The 24,098-nt window shown below is 40.2% G+C and overlaps 1 protein-coding gene across 2 annotated transcripts in view; it reads left to right on the top strand.

The window, feature by feature from the left end:
* Positions 1-24,098, top strand: part of LOC101794833 (uncharacterized) — a 228,103-nt gene that overhangs the window by 171,655 nt on the left and 32,350 nt on the right. For both annotated transcript variants that reach the window (XM_072030618.1, XM_072030619.1), the window contains exons 33-43: positions 1,734-1,766; positions 4,994-5,047; positions 5,582-5,635; positions 6,804-6,857; positions 8,918-8,971; positions 10,578-10,631; positions 11,552-11,656; positions 12,183-12,227; positions 14,444-14,521; positions 17,946-17,981; positions 18,949-19,002. In XM_072030618.1, the coding sequence (XP_071886719.1) occupies positions 1,734-1,766; positions 4,994-5,047; positions 5,582-5,635; positions 6,804-6,857; positions 8,918-8,971; positions 10,578-10,631; positions 11,552-11,656; positions 12,183-12,227; positions 14,444-14,521; positions 17,946-17,981; positions 18,949-19,002 (621 nt within the window). The remainder of the gene's footprint in view (positions 1-1,733; positions 1,767-4,993; positions 5,048-5,581; positions 5,636-6,803; positions 6,858-8,917; positions 8,972-10,577; positions 10,632-11,551; positions 11,657-12,182; positions 12,228-14,443; positions 14,522-17,945; positions 17,982-18,948; positions 19,003-24,098) is intronic.

Genomic DNA, 24,098 nt, shown 5'->3' with positions numbered 1-24,098 from the left:
ATGCCTCAGTAACAAAGCTTTTCAAGATCTGTATTTCTTTGCAGAAACATTAGGACCCATTTACTCTCAGATTAACTCCCTTAGCTTGAGAGAAGCACTATTAAGGCACATTTGGTCTTTTATATTTTTGGGAGGTTGTGCACTCCTCTGCCTCTTTGGAAACAGCTCTTTCCTATGTCTTTGTTTTGTGGTAGCATTTATTTTGAATTTGCGATATATTTAGCAGCTGTAGGAGCTGATGATGAAGGTCATGGGTGAAGATGGGGAGTATGTTTGCACAGATTTTCTAGGGTGAGCTAGATTTTCCCACCTGGAATCTCACAGTCGATGGGATACCAGAACAGATACCAGTGAACAACAACTTGTCTTATGGTGAACAATTCACCTTTTCCCAGGCAGAGCAGAGGACTCCACTTCTCACCGACAGTAGCTTATGGGGTGAAAGATTCAGCTTCAACGATGCTGTAACCTCCTAGAGCATTTATTGTGTACAGTGCTTTCCTGTGCTGAAAGCCCAGGAAGACCTTCTCATCCCACAGCTTGTACCTAGATACTTGGGTTCAGTACTGCATCCAGCCCACAACCAAACAAATCATATCTGATTACACGTATCCTTTGTGCTAATAAGAGATATTAAACAAACAAACAAACAAAAAAAAAATCAGGTGTTTGTTTTTTTTTTTTTTTAAATGAGCCTGCACAATGTCTTTTGGAAGCCTGAGCATAATTACAACAAAAGTAGCTATGGGCAATTTAAACCAGCAACCACTGAAAGTAAATAGAAAAACACCACATTACCCTCTAGCAAAATTTGAGTAAGCAGCTTGGAGCAAGCACTAGGAATGGGCCTCTCATTGCAACAGAAGGGGTGATCCCAGCCACAGATCCTCCATAAAACAGCAAACACACACATTTCAGCTTTGCTTGCCACAGCTGATTACAGCTGCCACATTCACAGATTATGGAGAGAATTTGAATAAACATCTGTTGGTGAAAATCCAATGTCTACAAGCCTTTGTGCAGCAATGGAGGAGGTATTATTACTTCTTCCCTGCCATCAGTTGTGTCTCTTTGCTCTGTGACAAAGGGTATTTTATGGGATCTCGTGAGAAGAGTGTGTCTTGGTCAAAGGTTTGGAAAAGTCTTATAAATGTAGTAGCACAAGGCTAGATATAAAGATATGACTGACCCACTCAGGCTTCCTGTGTTTGTAGGGAGAGGTAATTTCTATCTCAGCTGTAAAAATAGATAACAATTTTGACGTATTCTCATTTCATCAAGGACTATTTTTTTTCCTGATTTTATCAGTTTTGATGATAAATACTGCCTCTCTCTACTAAATGAGACCCTTATTTTTGGGGTCAGTCCTTCAGGATGACCACGTTACGAGACAACCACCTGTGTTGTCTTATATGTCTTATAGGTGGTACAAAGTAGAGAGAAAAATTGCCAAAATTGCTAATAGCTCAAGGTTAAAGATTGTTTGGCTTTTCATAGGGGTGGGACATATGGGGCAGTTTTGAGTTTATGTTCATATTTCAAATCTTCTAGGAAATATCTGATACTTGTGGGCTTTTTTCCAAGCAGCCAGATGTTATAATGCGTTGCTCATTTATAAACCTACTAATGGATACATTCAATGTATAATCTATAATGACAAGGAGAGTATGTAAGTTATTGCATTTCCAGGAAAATAGATGATGATGCTTTTAACACTCCTCTTTCTGTTCCAGACAGCCTTCTTCACCCCACACCCTAGGATTCCTGTAAGTAACATCACTAGCAAAGATGACCTTTAGTTTGTTGCCTCTCTGGTAGAGACAGAGTACCTTAATATTTCCAATGTTATATACATGCTTTTTGTAAAGAGCTCAATTTGAGCCTGGTTCTGGGTAACTTCACCGTTGTAACTAGCAGTGATGAGTGCCACAGATGTGTCCTGGTACAGCAATGTCCAAATCAGCTTTATTCAGGACACAGCTGCATGCTGTCCCACTGTTTAAATGAGGAGTGCTTGCAGTACATAGTGGGAATTACCTGGCATTATTAGGATCACATCATTGGTATGTGAATAAGCCTGTTAAGGATCAGGAGGCTTTATGGCGTGTATAAATGGCAGAGATAGACTGCAATCATGGTATTAAAAAAAAAAAAGTGTGTATGACAGGTTCTTCAGAGGTGGAGGAAATAGGAATGTGAGGCAGTGCTGGAAATGGAGACAGGATTTCTTTGGTTCTCTCTTCCTTTTTGTTCGTAGCTTGCTAATGTATATACAAAGGAAATATGCAGAAAAATGACATCTTATGTGGTCTTTGTAGCGCTGCAGTCACAGAAGGAGTGCACAGGAGGAGCAGTAACCTTTTGCTTTGAGTGCATTTCTTTTGTAAATGAGCTGCAAGACAGTGAAGAATAAAAGGCTTGAAGTGTGTCAGCGGGTCATATTGCGGAGTTTTCTCCGTGTACAAGTTAAATGCGATGATGCTTACTGTTGCACAGAACTGCACATAGCATTGCAAGGTCTGGGAGGAGAAGGGGAGGTAAAAATAGTTACCTTTGATTTGCAGCTTTCCAAATTAAGGTGTCAGAAGGTGATGATATGCCTCAGGAGATTGTCATGGGTTATGTTATAGAGGCTGCAGCAACAGCAGGGTGCTGAAAATTGGCATGCACTCTCCAAAACACAGCACTTGCTTTCCATTCAGTCTGTGGTGTATAGTAACAGGGAGAGGCAGGAAACACAGCCTGAATAGAAGGCAGCAGCACCATTACTCTGTTTCCTCATTATTAGTTTAAATCTATTTCATTTAAAACACACCACAATAATTGTCAGAAATGGAAAAGCTCTGACCAAGTGAGTCAAGGGCTGCTATTTACCTATCACCACAGCTCTGTTGTGTGTTTTGGGTGCCATGAGCTCTGCAGAAACTCACTGATCCAGCAGGGCAGTAGAGGGGTTTCTTCCATGGGGCACGGTGAACTTTTCCATGTATATCTATATATCTATAGAAAATTAAAATTATTAAATATTTCTTGGAGATGGGGTGCATAAGAACCCCAGTGGTGGTCAAGTTTGATGTCTGGAAATGGCAAAAGCAGTAAAACAGGAGATGGCTCCTTACTTTGCCTTCTGCCTCCCACTGCAGCTGTCCACAGCTGAGCCCCCACTCCCTGCTCTCCTTCAAATGGTACAGAAAATATGAATGCATTAATTGAGAGTACAGCAGGACACTGCCAAGAGAGGAGGTCAAGAAAGCTGTAAGCTACCAATCTGGCCCAGCTTGGTAGCAGCTGTTAGTCGTCACCACATCATTTCTGTTCATTGAGCTGGAGAAAAGAAGTGGGTGGCAGTGGATTAAGTCCAGCTGCCAGGGGCCAGAGGTCTCCACAATGTGCAGCACTAGTGGACAGTGTTAACAGTCTCAGCGGATAGTCACGGATTCAGCAAATTTGGGAAGGACTCGTAGGCAGATTTGCTGGCAGGTTGGGTTAAGGAAAACAACCTCTGCCCTTGGTTGTGGCTGTGCAAGGACATCAGACTGGACTTTTGCCAATTTTGCATTGACATGCAAGTCAAATATCAAGGAAAATGTAGGAGAAAGGAGAATATTAAAAATGCTTCCTCCTTTTACCTCTTGAGTTACTTCTTCCTTTTGCACTCTTGTTCTCCCTGATAATACATGCCCTTATTCACATTTAGTAACACCACCCTTAGCTACAAATTTATTAATATATGTCTGTGCTTTGTTGCTCTGCTCCCTTAAAAGGGTTTCAGAGCTTGAAATGTTATTGTGCAAAACAAATTTCAGGCACAACCATTTAGGTTTGTTAGATAGGACTTTTGCTTTAAGTACTTCATGCGGTTACACTATTCTTCTGAAGGCCAGTAGATGGCATCAGGGACTGCCTCATTAGAATTGGTCTAATGGGGTATTAATTGTAAAGTAAAATTCCTCAAATTATTTATCACAAACCATAATATTTATTCATAATGCATAATAAATACGGACATAAGTAGTATTTATGCTGTTACATTTATTTTGTCTGTTAGAGAATCATTTGCAAATGGACTTTGAATTCCCAGATGTTGCAGATATGATTGGCAAATAGTAGATGTGAATAAAATACAAACTGGTTTGTTCACGGATTCTGCATTTTGACTGATCACTATTCCTTGCGTGTGTGCTGGGGGGTGCTTAAATCACTGATGTTCTTATTGTTCCTTGATTGCATAATTGAAACACCTCCTATGATAAATAATGAATAAGTAATGAGTGCTATTGCCTGAATACATATAGTCATATAAATAAACAACCATGGTTATTCAAGTAGTGACCGAGTTATTCTGGCTGGTACCATAATTGTGTGCAATTCCACCCAATTTATAAAAAGCAGAAATATGTACTTATTGATTATTATTAAAGAACGCACAACAAAGCTGATGAACTTCTGTGTGAAAGCATCTTCAATTTACTTAAAGAGGAAGAAGAGAGGTAAATTAATCCTATTAGTCAGTGATGGTAGTGAAGGATATATTGACAATGCAGGAGGGGGGTAAGCTGCATGAATTTGTGGTGGTGTTAACAAAACTAGAGATCTGGAAAAGCCATCTAATACATGTTTCTGGAAATGCTCAAGTTGAGACCCTGAACACCTCTGTCTTATAGGTGGAATAAGGAGCTGCTCATATGTGGAACGTTTTTCCCCCTGTAGGACTGTAGGACCACATTCCTGATGCACAGCACAATGCAGTGGCTGTGGTGCTGTTGCTGTTGGTTGTGCCATCTGGCCTATTAATACATCAGAGCTGAATTGATCAAATTTTAGGACCATAAATTCTTTAACTACTCTTCTCCATGAAGGGAAGCTCTTCTCTTTTTAAACTGAACATATTTTGCAATTAATATCACAACGTGACTGGTGTGCCTTCTAGCTTTTATTTCTCCATTTTTTTTGTTGTTTTCTTTTTTTTTTTTTTCCTTATTGTTTTATATAGGGTGAACCTGGACCAAAAGGGGAGAAAGGAGATCAAGGAACAAGTGGAGAACCTGTAAGGACAGCTACGTTTTTTTTTCAGCTGGTTTTGAACTTTATCAGGGAGAAGACATGTCTGAAGACTGTCTGTTTTGGAAGGAGAGGGTGGGACATGCTCCTTCTGTAGCTGGCATGCTTCTCTCATCAGAAATGGCCACAGGGGTGCTTGGCTTTGGCTCTACAGGAAGATAGATGACTGCATGAAATTAAGCACCTGATTTATATCCCAGGGCCTTAGTGGCTAAGGACTGTGGGGTTTTCAACACAGAGCTTGGCTGACAGTAAGGTTGTACAGGATTTATTAAGGGCTTTTGAAATGATGTGACCTAGCTAAATTATGCATTTGGCTACTCTGCTTATATTCTGCCTTGCTCTTGTTCTGGAGGGAGCCCTGAGGAGAGGCAGACTCCCGTTCAGTCAAAGCCTCCATAAAAAAAAAAACAAACCACTTTCTTCTCTTGATGGGGGGAAGGAGAAATATCTTCTTTTGATGAGGAGAAGAACTGAACAGTTTTCTTCAGCTCTTCCACCTCAGCTTCTGTTTTTGCAGGGATTACCAGGGGTCCCAGGTGAACAGGGTGTGCCAGGACCTGCAGGACTACAGGTAAGAAGGGACAGAAAGAAAGAAAGCCGTGGTATGACCAAAGAAGACTGCCTTCATGGTGCATTTCACTGGAAATAATCCTTCCCCTACACACTGACAGCCCACATCTCCTTCATTTCTGTAAGTTCAGGGACTTTTGTAGAGGTATTTGTTCATGATGGACATCAGGACAACATCAGGAGAATCAAAGCAGAAATATGTCATCTCTGTATCGAGATGAGTGTCATCTGAGAGACTCCTTCCAACTTCAGGTTCCTTCAAGAAAGCATCTTGTTTTGGTGCCTTCAAAGCGCAGGTCTCACAGATAAGTTACTGCGATGCATTAGCAAAGTGTTGCAGAACATTCAGATTCAACCCCAGCCCATTTGATCCTGAAGGCACCATGTCTTATGTGAAATAGATTTATAGTCTCAATTGTCTTCTAAAAATTTATTGGTTCAGGCCCATTATTTCCATTTACCACTGAGGTATGTTTTAATGTAGTCATGGAGGGGTGTTCACTCTGTCTTCATCTGTACTGTGTCCAAGCTACATAATCATCTATTACTAGGGAATTAGCGGTATAAACAAATTAACAGCAGTCTTAGCATCATGAAAATAAACAAACAAACAAAAACAATAATGCCATGCAATTTTAAACTCACTTTTGCTAAAAGGGGGACCAGATCAGTTGGTAGACTCCTCTTAGTCCTGCCAAAAACCTTATAAAAGAGCTAAGGCATTTGAGTCATATGAGGAATGGGGCAAAGTCTCTGCACTGTGATCTGTTTTGACCATTTCTAAATGATTGTTGTTTGTATTTGAGAACCACAGGCAAAAGCTCCTCTTTGCAGGGAGATCATCAGAGTTCAGCTGGCATTGAAGTAGCAGGTAGGCCTGAGGATAGGAAAGCGCTTCCCCTAGATGAATGTCTGCAAGTTTCAGCATGCAGTGCTGTGAAATAGCCTCTGAGCTGATCAGTCATTAGTAATTCCTCTTGTGTCTCAGGGTTTTATTTTTATATTTCATTTTCTTGCTGCATAGAGAACTGGGAGCCATTTCCTCAGCTGTTAAACTCCTCCGTGAATTGATTAGCTGAGTGCACATTCAGGCATTTTGAAGTCTTCTTGTCTGGCAGGCAGTCCCATCTCATCACTAATCAGCTGGCATCTCTTTTCTTTCTGCACAGGGCACAAAGGGGCAGAAAGGCGCTCGAGGAGAAGTTGGAACCCCTGGAGAGGCTGTGAGTAACTGCTTCCCTTGCAGCATTTTTTCCCTGATAGTAACACACCTGAAGGGACTTTGAAGTCCCTGCCTTGCAGATTCACAGTCCCAAGGAGCTTGGGCACAGGGCACATCCTAATCTGCAGCTGGAAGGAGTCACTGCTTGTGGGGAAACAGACACAGCTGCACCAAACCGATCAATGCCCCACTCAGCCCAGCTCTGAGATGTTTGTCTTTTGTTGGCCAAAGTTCTCCCTCTCTAATAAAATGCCTTCTTTTCTGGGTGAGGTGAGGCTGAGCTTGCTACTTCACTGCGATATCAGCCAAGCCCAGGCAGCCAGCTTGTGCACGGAGTGAGCTTTGCATCAGCAGCCAGAATTAGCTTTTGATCACAGTTGGTTTTAGGCTTCTTAGTCAATTCTGCTTTCTTTAATAAAGCCTCAGCACCATAGGAATCATCACATACCACTTTTCAAGGCATGTTTTGTAGGGAGTGCTGCTATTCTCTGAAAGAACAGTGAAGAATTCAAGTCCTATTTTATTATTGTGGCAGTGTATAAGCCCTTTGTGGCTGAATAAAAGATCACGTACTTTCTTTTTAAGCAGAGAAGGAAGACTGAAGAACTATTTCAAGCAGTGACTGGGCAATATGATGTTTGTATCTGGGAGAAGGAAGCCATAGGAAATCCAAGCAAAGTGTCCTAGAGCTTTGAAATTCTTTCTTGTATCTTTGTGTTCATGGTTTTCCTTCTTGGATTTGTATTTAGCATGTTGTATTATATATGTCTTAGATGTTGTATTTAGCAGTGCTTTGACCCTGAACTCTGAACTGCCTGTCCCTAGCATTCTGTCACTCTCAGTTGAAAGACTCCTTAAACTTTGTAGGGAAAAAAGTTAAAAAGTGTCCAGCTATCCCCAAACCAATTCATTGGCTTTATTTCTTAGTATTGCCTGGTGCCTTGGAGGACATGAATGATGTGCAAATACAGGCATATGTAAGCATCTGTTTGTTTGCCATTCTTTCATAGACTGCCACTGCTCTACACATTTATTTTGGCTTGTAGACCAGTGACTGCAAACAACACAGAAATGAGGAAACTTTTAATTCTCTTTTAGTGAGCCAGACAAACAGATAGTCATTCACTTTCTGAAGAGCTGTGCTCTGGAAGAGTTTCACCATATTACCATATTCCACTGTTTGCACTGTCCTGTATCTAGTATCTGCAAGATGTTGCTAACCAGCTCTTCTGATAGAAAGAGTTTCTATACTCCAGGTCAGACAGATTATTTCACTTTGCTGATGCAGATGTTTTTAGATAGCCTGTCTGTTTTTACCATGAATGGCTTAGGAATACTAATAGATATTCTTTTCCTTGTGAAGCTGTGGCAGCAGGTGAACCCTGGCTACTGCAGGCTGATGAAGGATTCCAGAGATAATAACTTTGACCTGGTGCTATCAAGTCTAGAGGAAAATGGCCAACTGTAGCCTGGTAACCCCAAAACATACATCTCCATGGGGACAAAAAATCCAAAAGCATACATGCTCCTGTATCCCCTGTACATGACTGGGGACATACATGGGCTCTTTCATCCCAAATAGCTTTCACTTGAAGACAAAAGTGCCTGTAATTCAGAACGACAACAGTCTGAATGGTTTCTGCTGTTTGTCTATGTAGTGGGAATGAGTATTTTCAGGTTTTGTTCCTCAGTGTAGAGAAAGGTAGAATTGTTAACATAGCATATTTTGTTGGCCTAGATTTTTATTTTAATGATGAATCAACATACTTTCCTCTGTTCTTTTGATGTTTTGGTCTCAGACCTTTCTTCCCGTATCTCAGCGAGATTTAGGATTTATTTTGATGGTGGGTAATTTAAGCTCCCTAGGAGAGTCTTCATCCATTTTGTATTGCTTCATGCTTCTTTACACTACAAAGTGTTTCACAAAAGCACCATTTTTTGTTTTGTGCTTGTACAACACCTTGTCTGACGTGAACTCCAATCTCACTTGGAACATCTTGTTCCTGTGATAGTACAAGCTGTGAATTACATATGCACTTGCATTTGATTTTCTTAAAACAGGGTGCGACTGGACCAGCAGGGCCCCCAGGTCCAAGAGGATTGCCAGGAAATGTGGTATGTATGCGCTGGTGTATTTGTTTTCCCATCTGTGCCCTGATTTCTTTATTTAATATGTTTAGATTTCCCTCCCATGGGGTGTTTTATAAGGTTCAAAAGGCTGTGTTTCATTACACTTCTTTATGGTTGAATTGAAAGATGTGGTGGCACCTGGGAATGGTGTTTCCATTAAACATATTTTCATATTCATTTGTAACAAGAGGGAGGCATGGAGCTGCTTCACTCCTCATCAAATTGTCAAAAACATTTTTTGCTGCCAGCTCTTCAAGAGAAAAATTGCGATGTTTATTGTCTGGCTGGTTTTGTTTCCTTTGCCTCATTTCCATTTGTCCTTTCCTTTTGAAAACTTGACTTCTTGATATAAAGATTGCATAGTAAGCTCTTATTCTGTGTTAAGAAAACATGTAAGCATTAGATCCTACAATCAGAGCCTTGAAGTCAGTACAGCATCCTCCTTACCTCAGTACATGCTCATCACCATTATTAAATTGTGCATGATAGAGCTTTTCTTGTCTGCATAGAAATCTTTAGGCTTACTCTACTCCCTGCTCCACCAGTGTAATTCTCTATTTAGAGCCTGGGATTTCTCTGAGTTTATGCTGGAGTAAGTGAAAAACAGCACTTAGACCCCAAGATAAAGCATTCAGGCACAATGGTTTAGCACAGGGGGCTCTTTAAGGTGGAGTTTGTCAGCTGGTAAATCTGAGAAATCTTGAATTGCCTTTCTACTAATTGTTAAGTCACATTTCCTTTAATTGTATTAATATGGTGATATCATTTCAAACTGGAAGGTGATATCCAAAATGAAGACCTTGGTCAATTTCATATTCTTTTAAGCTAAGTTCTCTACTAGTAATACCAATATATTACCTATAAAATCTAATACAGTTGTAAATGATTTTTACTGGTGCATAAAAGAAAATAATTATCGCATCCACACGTAGAAGTCAATCCAACCTTATGGTGCCACAGCATTTCATATTTTAAAATGGAGTACTACTCTGTAGCTTACACATATTTTGGTGAGTTGGGAAGCTACAGTATTTGATTTGGAGCTCATATATAATCATCTGTATTTTGACAAGGAAACCTTTTTGATCTGCCAAGACATGAAAAGGGTCAAAAACTGAAACAAAAGGTAAAACAAACACAGCTACGTTTTCCAGTTTGTGGCTCTGAAGAACATTAGCCATAAAGAAATGTAGACTTTGTTTTGCGAGACTTTTGGCTTCTTTGACACAGAGGTGATGATTTGGGGGTTGTTGGTAATGGATTAAGAACTACTGGGGATTTCACAGAATGAAACAGTTATTGGTAGAAGGAGAATGCACAAATCCGGGATTAGCTCTATTTCTGCTTCTGCTGTTCAGCTCTTTTTTATACTGAAAAAAATAACTCCTTTAAGCACTTGGTACACAGCTCTTCTGTGGTTTTCTGGATTACCTGATTCTCTGGATTCTCTAGTTGTCTGTACTGGAAAGTGTAAAACTGATACTAATCCTTGAGATAGACTGTACTGAATACACTGGTCTATCCATTTTCTTTAGGATCAAATATTGCTTAAAAAGTAAAGTTTTAATCCTTAAAGTTCTTTTCTTTTCAGGGAGTGCATGGAGATCCCGGACTACCAGGAAAGGAAGGAGAAAAAGGGGAAAAGGTGAGCTTGTTCTTTCATGGATTTGTTTCTTTTCTTCTTGGCCATTTTAAGTAACCTGGGAGGGAAACAACTTGAATGGGAAATTATTTCATAGGTTCATGGACTACTAAGACACATGGGCTCATGGGTCATCTCACCTGACCTCCTCTACTACAAATGCTAAAAGGACTTCACCCTGTTCAGCTTTATAATTTATCTAATAAAACCACTGAGATACAACCGGATACAGTGAAGTCATTGCTACCCATTTAATACAATGATGATCTTCTTCTGTCCTCACCACCCGACAAGATGGAAGAAAAGCTTCCTTTTGTTGCTTAGGAAATTGAGATCTCTGCTTTCCTGATAAACTGCTATAATTGGACCATTAGTTAAGCTTTTCAGTGCACCCTTGCTGCTTTGCATGTCTGCTTTGCTCAACTGTTATGTCCTATCTTACAGCTAGGCAATGAGCTCTCTCTGAGGACAACGACTTGTAATATACTACTACTTTCACAGTGCCCATCATGCCAATGTCCCAATCTTTGTTTGCTATAGTAGGAATGATTAATCAGAGACACGGCACCCTATATGTAGGATATGGGATTTAAAATGAGGATAAATTACAGTCTTTTCAGTCAAATTCTGTTCCAGAATACTGAGATACATCTCAGCACTATGTATGAATCAAGGGCTCCCTCATCTAGTTGGTTCCAAAACATTTTGAAATGTTGTTTTATTTTTCTTTTTAAGGAAAATTACAAATATCTTGATATTCCTGTAGGAAAAGGCTTCCCAAAAAGAAGATACCTTGTGATTCCATGAAAAATCCAAATGATGAGTCTAGAAGAAAATGCACATCTTTTAGTCACAATGAAAGATCTGAGACAGGAATAGTCTTTAGGGTGTGATTAACAGGTTTGTTGGATTGTCTTCTACAGGGTGACCCAGGAAAAGAAGGAAAAGTGGGTTTACCAGGGCCTGCTGGTGAACCAGGGCCTGCTGGAGAGCCAGGTTTGCCTGGCAAGGGTAAAGATGGAGAACGGGTAAGTACTGCTAGCAAGCTCTGGTCTCAGGTAGTTCAGTATGGGCTAGACAAACAAAGCTTCTGCAGTGAAATGGTGGACTTTGGTAAAGAATTAGGTTAATCACAGATACTTACAGGCCATCTACCTGAAGACATGAAAGGTCTTGTCATGCAAAATGCTGCAGATCCCAGTGCTGTATGCAAAAAGTCAAAGAGAACAGAAGATGTATTTCTGAACATTATACCCTCTTCGCTGTGTCATGTTGGCCATCTCCAAATGGAGACCTCCATGAGGAGTAACAATCAAATGTCCTTGTGACCAGTACAGAAACACCTAGATTGTTGAAAGTTCCTTAAAAACATTTAGTTGTAATAAAGTTAGTAGATTATTTAATTTGCTTACAAGTTATCCATAGAATATTACAAGGATTGTGTGGAGCAAGGAGGGTGGTGGTGGTGGGGGTGGTTGCTGTCTTCACTGTCTCAAAGGCTCCTGTCTTTGGCTGCGCAATGATGCTTCTTTGGTTTTGGTTCTGTCACTTTAGGGGGAAAGAGGCCCACCAGGCTTGCCAGGACCTTTTGGGCACAAGGTAAGAAAGTCTGGACTTTATTGTTCATTTCAGATTGCTTCCCTTCATTGCTGAAACTGAAGAAGAAGTTGTGGTGAAAAATATGGTCTGTTTTTCACCAGAAAATAGAGGTTGTGAAACTTGCGCTCAAAAACTACTTAGGACATTCCTTTCTTTATTATTCCAATACCTCTATAGATGCAAATACTAGGATATGAATTAACTGTGTTCACTTTCCACATTTAAAATTTCTTCAAGTATTATGCAAATTCAACACAGACTAAATGCTAAATGCTGCACACTTTTTCAGGGAAATTGTGACTGGGGACCTTTAATCCATGCAACAAGAGAGACATTGCATAGAAAAAGGATGAACTACTCTTGAGACCACCTGTCAACTCATCAAAGAACACTCCTCCATAGGATTTATTTCTTTCACCTCCCTCAAAGGGAAATTAATTATTTTCCATTGAGACTGAATGGGCCTGGTTTGCCTTCCTATACTGTAGCTAAGGCAGACTAACTTGTTGATTAAGTTAATGTCTGCAATGGAAAATAAAGTTTATTCCCTTACAAGTGCACAGCAAATAGAGAAAGGAGTAAAACAGCAAAAACATTTGCTTCTGGAAGCATCTGGATTTTACATGAGTCTTCAATCACATATATGAGAAATTCTTTTTGAAATGGCTGTGTATTGATCTGGGTTGGAAGATGAATAAGGTATTGAAACAGATTTTGTAAATGACAGAGGTGGGAATATAGCAGTATGAAACTGGATCCATATAGGTCCAGTATTTTTTAAATACTCAAACTGCTATGAAACATTTTATTTTGACTTTGTTGCATTCTGTATAAATGATTTATGCTCTGTTGTATATACCTTGGTCAGTTCAGAACATAGACACAATAACAGAGTCAGAAGTAACATAAAAATCTGAAAAAAAAAAAAACCACTGTGGGAAATCTAATGAAATAGTCTGTTCAATATCAACACAAGATGGTAGGGATCTTAATTGTGCATGGAAAAATGCTATTGAACTTTTTGTATTGAAATCATTTTCTTGAACAAAATAACAGATAAGGGATCTGCAGTAGTGTTTGAACTAATCAGAATACATTTTCTTTCACTGTCCTTACAGTATTGCTTCTTTGTAATATAAGATTAGTTTAAGAAGGAAAGAAAGGAAATAAAGTAGGAGATATTGCAGACTAAATTCAGGGTGGGCAGAATCCACGGGTAACCATTTTTCTATCAAGCTTTTGTATAGCTGGAAATAGTGTAATAATAAATAACATAAATAAGACTCATTGTTATAAGTCTACTGCCAACGTGAGACTGACTCTCACAACCACAATACAATCCATAAAAATCTTATTTGATATTTCTCCCTATAACAAGAAAAGAGAACGGACATTAAATTTAAGTACTGTATCTGAATTCTTGCTTAACCCTCTGTCTACAATGCCCATTAAACAGCGCCAAGTAGTTGTCTGTGCTCTGCAGGTTTTAATATAGAAAATTTAGTTTTCTGGAAGGGAGATCTCGCCATTTGTAGTGTAGTCCCCTAGAGAGAGTGGTAGAAATGCTTTAAAAATTATTAATATTCTGCTGTGAACAGTCCTATGTTGGTAAAGGAAAATATTAAGATGTAATACATCTTTAATTCTGTCTTCCCTGGATAAATAATCTTTATTTAGCAATGTTTGCAGTTTAGCTGTCTACCGTAAAAATGCAGAGAAAGAAAAGCACACTGTGGTGCTTAGTGTTTGCCCAAGCCAAGGAGAGTGTCTAATACCCTGCAGGCAATTGCAAATGTAAAACTCCATAAAAGCAGATGCGATGTTCAACAAAAATCTGAAGTTCTCAATTTACTGCAGTGTATCAGCCACTGTAGCATATGGGAATACTGCTGGAAATCGGATGCTGTGCACTAAAATAAATTAAAATACTTGTAGAAGCTGCATTCCTGCTCAGTTATGTGATGTGGTACGTGCTGACGTGGTGTGAGTGCTCACGGAGGTGGGCTGGTGCCCCTCTCAATGAGGGAGGCACTTTTCTTGGCATGATGTTACAGAAACTGTTCTGTATTTCTGTCCTGACACAACTTGATCCCATTCCTTGGCGGGCAGGATCAGGTCAGGATGTAACAGTATTATGTTCTTTTGTAAAACCTTCTTGCATTTTGGCACATTTTCTCAACAGTGCACAAAACGAATAACTTCTGCCTTCATTTCAGGGTGAGAGGGGAGCTCCTGGCCTCCCTGGACAGCCAGGAGACAGAGGTGTGCCAGGAATCGGACTGGCTGGACCCCCTGTAAGTAGCAGGTGCTGCTGCAGCCTGTGACAAGACAAAAACCTAACTCATTACCATCTGGAGAATGGGTTCTCTGTGCTCTCCTCTGCCAGGAGCATTTTATCCCCTGAAGATGCAAAACTGCAAAGTGTCCCAGAGGCTGCCATCCATGGCTCAGATGTCTGTTGTGAGGGCTCTCGATGCATTCCGTTTTAGTTGAAAGAGAAAGGCAGAAAAGTGCTATCAGAGTGATTGATATCACTGCCTGTTACTTGTGACTTTTCTGCAGCATCTTGACACCCTAGCTCTGGATGTGAGCCAACATCTGTGCTGAGCCAGCAGAAGATGTAACCCCCCTGTCACCCCATTAGGAGGGATGAATGTGGCAGATATGTCCACATCTGATAGGGAAATAAAAAATCAGGTTAGTTAAAATGCCGTGTTATAAGAGAGCCATCATAAGAGAGCCCCATAATTCCCCACAAAGATTTAGTTATGCACCTCATCCAGCTCTGCCCTCACCTCCAGCTGTTGTTGAAGTTCTACCATCATCATCAGGCCATGAGATGTACCTGAGACTGGCCTCAGAAAGTCTAGTCTTGTAGGGATGAAAATCCAGACTTTCAGCAATCCAGTACTTGACACGCATGACTCCTCTGGAGATCAGGGGAATTTGGGAGTGCTCTGACTCTGTAGCTTCCCTGCTCAGTCCTCCAGCTATGCAATGAATGCACAAGTAAAACGTGTCTAGAAGGAATCAAACTATATTCCCAGCTGCAATTGCTAGAGGATGTCAGACCTTGCATCCTTTCACAGCCCCTTGAATATGCCATGATACTGTACCAGTCATCACAGCCAACATTTTCATGCTCTGGTTATCAAGATGGAAGTTTCCTAATTAGTACATGAAATAGCCTTGAAATGAGAAGTCATGTTGCTGAATGATACTGGCTGATAAATTTTATGGGATGTATCTCCATTTAATATTAGATTTTACCATGCTGAATACTATTTATGGTAAAGCAGTCCGGGTCAGACGTATAAGACACCAAGAACATGTCCTGGCCTTCATGGTCCTCAGCAATGTTATCGCCGACTGAAGATTTTCTGGGTGTTATTTGTTATAATTTATATAAGAAACTGTGATGTTCTTGCGTTTCTTAAGGTTCAGTCATTAATATTAAAATTAAATTAGCAAGTGAACATCTGACTTGTTTATAAGTCACTAAGCTGTGGCTAGTTTTTAATTACTGATTTCTAGATTCAGTGCAGGGTTAGGTGAGCTTATTTCTGCACCCTGATGTACACTGGATACCAAAGTCATTCTTCATTAGGTTGTTAGCATCCACATCCACGAACACAAATGACTAAGAACTTGACTCTAGATATAGACATCACTTCTCACACACAAGAGGATTACTTTTTACTATGTCATTGTTGTTTGACCACAGTCAGGATGAGTAGGTGGTGCTGGTACATACTGAAATATTCCTGTTTGACTTCTTTTTATTTATTTTATCTGCTTCACTGAATATATATATATTTAATCACCATTATGGTGATTTTCTTCACTGTAGGTTTATCATAAGCTCCAGTGCAAAGATTCAGAATTTGAAAAGCTCTGTATAACCTTGAATCCATCAGGCTTGCACAAAGACTGAGTCCTGCTAAAAAATAGAATAATCTCAGTGGAGCTGCTTCAGTGCATATTTATACACTGAATAAAGGTGTCAGCCTCTACCCTTTTTAGCAACGTGACAGAACTGTGTATGATGTTTTCAGCTTCTAAGAGCCAGCAACTCTTTTTAAATGGAGTTCTCACCCTGTTTCCTCCTGTCCCCTTAACCTCTATTGGACTTTACACCCTGCATAAAAGCTATACAAAGAAGAGTTTTTTTTGTTTGTATGTTTGTTTGTTTTTACTTTGTCTGCTGAAGTATTATGTTACTATTTGCATAACACTGAGCCCTAAAAAGAGTATTAGGTGTGATCTTCCCAGCTGAACAATAAACAGAAGAGGTAACTGTATGGAGAAATGGAGCGCATTCACGTGCTCGTGTTCTAGCTCCCTAATGGAAACATGATGCATAAAGTAGCAGGGAGCTGCTCATGCTCTGCCTTTCCCTCTTCATATTACCATGGGTTCAGCATGAAGTATTTAGCCTGTGCTTTAGCAGACCATTAAGGCATCTCGCACGGAGAACTGTTTGAGGATTAGCGAATTAATGTGCCTGAAATAGAAACCAAAGGGAGAGGAGTAATAGCGTGAGCCAATTTATTCAAACACAGCACTAGAGACGTGAGGTCAAGCCTTGTTTGGGATGCATTTGGAATACCAGATTGACCCATCTCTGCTGTATATGGGTACCACATCACTACTTCAGTGTTCCTATAGGACTGGATACCTTCATAATACCTTCACTGTACTATGCACCTAGGTAAGTTGCATCTCCAAACAAATAGCATATGAAAGTCCACTGGACTCCGTGTTTTGACCTCATTTAAAGAGCACACAGGTCCCATGGGATGCTTTTCCTTGTTTTAGAAGTAGCTGAACACGGTGGCTTTTGGGACCCAGGAGATGTGGTCCTGTCCCAGCCCAGCAGATCACAAGGCTGCTGTGATTCTGTGCCTGTGGGTCCAGCTAGAAGCAAGGCTGAGACCATATTGCCAATGGGCACGTGCATACACAGTGCCCATGAACACAAAAACGCTGACAAACAGACCAGTGCAGACACACTGATGCCTTTATCAACGCCCACATACACCTAAACAACACTCAGAGGAACGTGACTAAGCATGTCTTGATCCTGCATCTGCCCTCTGGCCGATCAGGTTGGAAGGCCACCATTAGGTCTCGGACACCCAGTCCACCCAGTGCCCAGGCCCTCCACCCCAGCCTCCTCCAGCTGCTTACACCCCAACCTATGAGCCCTTTGGGTTCACAGCCTCTCAGCTCAGCTTCTGGCACCTACCCCTTCCTATTCACCAGCTAGTCTGACTTGAAGCTCAGCAAGATTCAGGCCCACAGGCTCAAATTTGTGAGCTCACCCATTCGGAAGGGTGTTACAAATTGGATTTAATGATGATACAGGACAGATTGTGGTGATGAAGTGGAGGGCTCAGTCAGACAAGAGACATGTTAAAGTACAGCTGGCTCCTTTAGTCCCTTTTTCTGTCTTTTCTCTCCCATTTTTTCCCCCATGATCCACTCAATTTCTCCCTTACTGTGCCTTTGATCCTCCCCCATGAACATCCCACTGAGAGTATTGCACACTACCACTGTGTCTGTCTGAGCAGCCTGTCAGGCCTGCTCCTTTTTTTTGCTTTTCATTTTCTCCTTATTCTTATCTCTGTGCTTCAGGACCCACCCTGACCAGCCAAGAGGAGATGTTAATTTTAAGCTCTGCTAGTGTTCTGAATGCTGTATCTTCTCTGTTTGCAGGGCCCCGTTGGACCACCAGGAGACAAAGGGTCATTGGTACAGTATGTCTTTCTAACTACACCCAGATTTTGTGGGAGGGGGCAAACAAATGAATTGTGCTACTATCATTGATTTCATAAAGGCATGATTAATTTATTGCTTTGGTTTGGCCAAGAAAAGTAGGGTTATGTATTAGCTAGCCAAAGGGGACTTCACATGGGCACTACCACCACCTATCTGCTCAAGTGGGTTGTGAGACCAAGAGTTATCTAGACTCTTGATCTGGTGACAGCTTTTCCTTACCTGTTAGTATAGTCCCACAAGTGGAAACAATGAGTCACTTTTTTAACCCTTCACTGAGAAAATTATTTCAAGGCATATAATTCAAGGCACACTACTATGAGATATAACCAAGGCCTCAAAGGTTTAAATTAAATCATTTTTAAGCATTTTCCTTGCTTAAGTCTTACAGAAAACCCTGCCTTTAAGTATTCACCAAACATACCTAGTTCCTCAACATATGGTTTGTAAGGATGTAATCCATTGGGGTGTAGCCAATAGCTGTGTACTGTGGTTTCATTCACTGGCATTAATTTCCAGTGCTATAGCCAATTCTGGTGTGTACCCATTTGGCACTGAGGAGCTGGACCTTCTTTTCTCCTCTACGGTCCCATCATCAGTCATATTTTTTCCCTGTTCATAAACTTGCCTGCCTATAAAGAGTCATTATTACCTTTTCAGTCAAGGTATGTGAGGCTTGACTTTAGTGATGCACATAAAGCTCCATGAGGCACAGAAATGACTGTTACTGTGATAGTTCAGTGTGGGATCAGTTTGTTGTTGTTGGTTTGTTTATTTTTTTTAATCTCTCTTAGAGTGGTTTAACTGATAGTTTTTTTTGGTTTGTTTATTTAATTAATTATTTTCCTAATAACTATTGGGTTGAGAATTTCTTTTCTTCAGTTAATTAGAACCTGATAAGTACTGCTCATGTTAGTGGATTTTTCTGTTCTCTCCCTGCCAGGGTCCCCGTGGTGTACCTGGTGTCCCTGGACCACAGGGTCCTCCTGGCCAGGATGTAAGTAAACTAAAAGTGTAAGTGCCCAAGAAACTTGCCAGTGCTTGAATCTAATAAAACTTGTGCATATACTCAACCACAGTCGTTGGGTGTTACCAGGATGGTCCAAGGGAGGTGGTTTGAGAAATGAGGCTGTTATGTTTTAGGATTTCAGGATTTAGGATTTTAGGATTTTCAGAAAAAAAAATAGGCAGACTAACCTTTCAAGGGAAGTGGTGGACTTTACCACTGAACTATTAGTTTAAAATGACACCAGAGACTCAGGTTGGCAGCATACACTAGGGAATGATCCTACCATGGAAAAGGACGATAGTTGAGCCCTCTAGGAACTTCTTGGAAGCCTCTGAGGTGGGTAACCTGTAATATTTCTATAAGTGTAGGGCCACAGCCATTAAAAAAGCTTTTTATGAGCTCATTTTGCTGCTGCTACTGAGCTTGAGAGATGACACTTTAACCTCCTCTCAGTGCGTTTTCCTCACTGCTGCCATCTCCATGGTTGAGTCATGGTGCTGAGGGATAGAGAGGAATATGGCAGACTCCCAGCTGGAAAGCTGACCCCTCTTGCTGCCTGCCTCTGACTGCCCCTCAAACTCTCTGCCTTGTCTCAGATGTTTGAATTTTTTAATCAAGAGGTTTTAAACAGGAGATGCAATAGATGGGTTTATTACAACTGTGTATGAGGACAGTGCCAGAGCCAACTTTTCTGAGTCTCTTTCTGTCTCTGCTCAGATCAGCATTGGCTGGTCAGCTCTTGAAGAGGCAGTACTACAGTCTTTAAGTATCTCCTTTTTCCAGCAGAAAATTACGCAAGCGGAAACATTCCTTATGGTACTTATAAAGCACATCCTCTATTACACTAACTGTTTTAATTGCATTCAATATGTCTATTAGGAGCTCTCTGTATTCTGCTTGATCACCTGTTAAGCAATTTTACCTGTGTTTCAGGATGTATAAATGTAACTACAGTGCACATTCCGACATTTCCTGGTAGAACAGCAGGGGTATCTAGTTTGACAAGATCATGAATTTCCAGTTTCTTTATCTCCACTTTCATTTGTGACTAGTACAAAGGATTTCTGGTTCTGCTTTAGCACATTTCTATATCAATGTAGAATTCCTGTGTTCTTTGAAGCATAGCCATTTTTGTATCCTCTTGTTTTTATAGTGTATGTCATTGGTTAGAAAAGCTCTGATTTGAATTGCTAATATGAACTTGCCGTGTAATTCCCAAGCCATTCAGTGGCAACAGCATTAACGACTTGTCTCAGTGTCTCGTCTTTTGCTGAGGTCCTTGCAAATGTATTCCATGTTTTTTGTGTTGTTTTTTTTTTTTTTCTTCTGAGACTGAATAAATCTAAATCTTCTACACCACATTTACATACACTAGGCTATTCTCTAGGCTTATTTTTCCAGCTGCAGAATCATCAGCTTTTGGAATCGTGCCTGCTATATGTTGCTGTTTACTCTGGTGCTGTAAAATCAGATTCACAGTTGTATTTTGGGAAGTGAAAAAGTAAATACTTCCTTTGCAGTAGCTTTGACCAGAATCATCTCCAATAGGAAAAGGTTGTTTGTTTGTTTGTTTGTTTTTCATATAACTGCATCTTTGCATCTTTCTATTGCCCTAAAAGCATGTGCCATATTTTTTACAATAGCGCTGCCCAAGGTTATCTTTTGAAACATCTGTTGGCAACTTGATCAAATATCAAGAGTTCTCAGGACAGTATGTTGCTTTATTAAAACTTAGGTTTTGAAAATCCTTGCCCACATTTACAGTTATGGTTTGGCTTTGTTCTGCTACTCTTAGCATAAGGCTTGGTGTTTATTTGTATGAACTATTCTCCAGAGTCCACTATGTCCATAAATCCTTCCACAGTTTCTTCTTCTGGGACAAAGCAGGAACAGAAAGATCTGCTACTTAATTTTTTTTATGATTTCTTTGGCCCATATACATTGTTTCCTTCTCTCAAGTTTTTTTCCTGGTTAACTAAAGCCTCAATTCTTAAAGCCTGAAAAATGCAGGCTTTTTATGTCCATTGTTGTTCCCTATGGTTGGACTACTTTGCTCAATAAAAGGACTACTATATGCCTAATTTCATTCCTTCTATTACTTCAAATATTAATTTTACTTGCTTTTGAAAAAAAGCACATTTTAAGCTGGCAGTATTCCTATATCAACCATTAAAAAAGCCTAGCCTTAAGTACCTTCTTCAGCGAAATTGGCCAGCTTTGTCTTATGCTCTGAAAACTGCAGAAAATAATTCTACACGTTTATCTGGAAGCATCCACTCTCCTCTGCCTGTCTGCTGGGAGAGAAAATGTTTCCGTCCAACATACCTACTTAGCTCCTTTAGATTAAAATACAGTATGAATGACAAATTCTCTTGTCCTGCTATTAACAGTGATGGCACCTGTTTAATAGGGTCTTACTGTATTTTGATTATGATAATTTTAATTAACATAACCACTGAATTAATCACTTTTTAATTATGTTAATTATTACTGATAACTACATTCCAATATTACTGGGAAGCTAATCTTCCCCTGCATTTATTTGTGTAATTACAAAAACTTTGTGTATGCATACATTATTGCCATCGGATTTGAAAAGCAGAGTTTTCTGGTCTGGGGTTTGTTTTCCTATATAGTTAGAAGGCCAGTTCCAAGGAATGCTTGTGTTTGGTTTAGAGTTCATGAACCGCAAATCAAAGTACATTTATTAACACCTCTTTTGTGTTTTTATTCATGGAAATTAGAACACTCTTAAGTTATTGCATTTTATGTTTAGTTGTCTATCTTGTAATAGTACTTCCCCACCGTTAGCCTTCAATTCTACTGTGGCTGGCTTCCTTATAATTTTTATCTTTCTTTTATTTTCACATGCATCATTTGCCCAAGCATCATTTTTCAGTGTGTCATTTACACAGCTTCCACCCATTCTCAGTTTGGGCCCATTTGTGTGTGTCAGATTTTGCAGGCCAGTTGAGTACTCTGGATCCTGTGTATCACACCTCCTCATTGGTGTCTGCTTTTTCCTGCACTGCTGTGCCACTGGTATTTGTTATCCTAATCTGTATCAGCCACTGTTGAATGTGAACTCCTGAAAATGGTTGAGCTTTGTGAGCATTCCAAATAGTGGTGTTTCTTTGAGTCTGCATGTTCTCACATCACATTAGCAGTTCTGTTTTTCAAAGCCAAGTAGTTTTTTGGGGTAGACTCTTTAGAGTCCTCCTCTTCTCTTTCTCTTTTCCAGTTTCCACCCCTGATAGTCAGCTTGTCAGGTGCAGTTATACTCCATGCCTTCCTTCTACCATTTTCTGCCACCTCTGAGTGATGTTTGCAGCTTGCTATGGACTGTCAGCCTTTTCTAATTCCAGGCCTGAATAGCTCAGCAGTCTTTTCTCTGCTTTGTACTCTGATTTCCATTGCATGCTCTGCAATAATGCAACATGCTGAAGTGCCGGTGTCCTATGTCTGGTTTGTTCCTTTCAGCTCAGACAAGCTTTCTTCAATGTAGACTCTGTTTTTACAGTCTTGTACCTTTCAACTCCTTGGCTTTTCCTGGGGACACTGTAGTTTTCAGATTTGGCAGCCATGGCACATAGCTTAATTTCTCCTCCTGTCTTACTTGCATCCTGTTAAGAGACATTACCACTCCACATCTTACAGCTTTCAAGAAAATAGGTTCATCTCTTTGTCTCAAGGCATTCTGATGTCATGTGGATATCACAGCTATGCTTAAATATTTCCAAGGATTTCAGTTTTAATTGCTCTCTTCTCATGTTTCTTTTCTCGTAACAAAAAAGTATCTTCCTTTACTCTTCTTTAAATAAAACTTCCTTAAATGCTCAAATTCTACCTCTAGTACTGTGTCATACTTAGATGCCTAAGCAAAAGGTTGTCAGTGGGCCTGGTGGTAGAAATAGTTTTTTTATAGCTACTTTAATAGCATAAAACACATTTCTATATTGGCTTTTCTATGTTGCTTTCTGATCCAGGATAATTCTCGTAGCTCAAGTCTTCACTTTCTGTTGAACTCCTTAAAGTAAGTGCTGTGTGAGCCTTCCCGAACAAAGCAGATCTGGGAATATAAGGTCTGCACAGCTGGTATTTAGACAATCCTCTTCCCAATTTGAGAAGCAGTTGAAGAGGATGTCAAAAGCATGGCCTGAAGATTAGTGATTGTGGAACAAAAGGAACTTTGGGATCATCCCACAATCTTATAACAACCACAGAGCTGCTCTGTAGAAACAGCAAAACTTGAAAATGGTTGTAAAGTTGTCTCATATTTCCTTAGTTCTCCAGAATTTGTGGGGAATTATGAACCGACAATCTCCTTTACACCTTACCTTCTCTTGATTCTTACATGTGGAGGGTTTAGTTCCTCAAGAGGCCATCTTTTCATTCATGGACTTCAATACCACTTCAGTTCCACTTTGGCTCCACATCAGTTTATATTTACCATTCATCTCTTAGAAATTCAAGGTAACTGAGTGGTTGTTGCTTGCTCAGAGGTGTTTAATGTAGACATAGGAAAAGTGCAACCAAGAGTTTCCCATTTTCTCTTTCCTCTGATAAGGGGTAGAGAATTTAAATGATGAGTGAGATACAAGGATCAAATTCAGTTTTGCCCTATAGCTGTAACGACAGTGCAGCAGAGTATCACAACTGTGCCTGTGTGCTCAGCCAGTGCACTTAAGTCATTAATTCCCCAGGCAGCCCAAGAACTTCCCATCTGGTTGCCTGCATAAATACTACAATGGACTGATGGGAGACAATGGACTGACTTGAGACAAGGTGATTGACATAACTCCTAATCCCCTTCCTGATAAAGCATTTGACTAATTATTAAAGCAGCTTTCCAGGTGAAAATTTTGGGTAGTCTCGGATGATTCCCTAGACAGCCCCTGAAGAGCCTAGGCCGATTAATAGGCACTACTGCTGTTGATTAATGTCCTGGGTGAGGAATCTGGCACTGTCCCAGAGACCTTCCCAGGTGGGTGCTATTGCAGAAGCAACCAAACCGAGCAAAGCTGAGGTACTTTTAAGTAGTCAGTGGAAACTGTTCTGCAAGTGCAATAGTGGTAATGTAGGAC

The sequence above is a fragment of the Anas platyrhynchos genome, chromosome W, assembly GCF_047663525.1.
Source record: "Anas platyrhynchos isolate ZD024472 breed Pekin duck chromosome W, IASCAAS_PekinDuck_T2T, whole genome shotgun sequence".
NCBI classification, from domain to species: Eukaryota; Metazoa; Chordata; class Aves; order Anseriformes; family Anatidae; genus Anas; species Anas platyrhynchos.
Note: the sequence above shows the minus strand (reverse complement) of the source record. Positions and strands in the feature narration are given on the sequence as shown.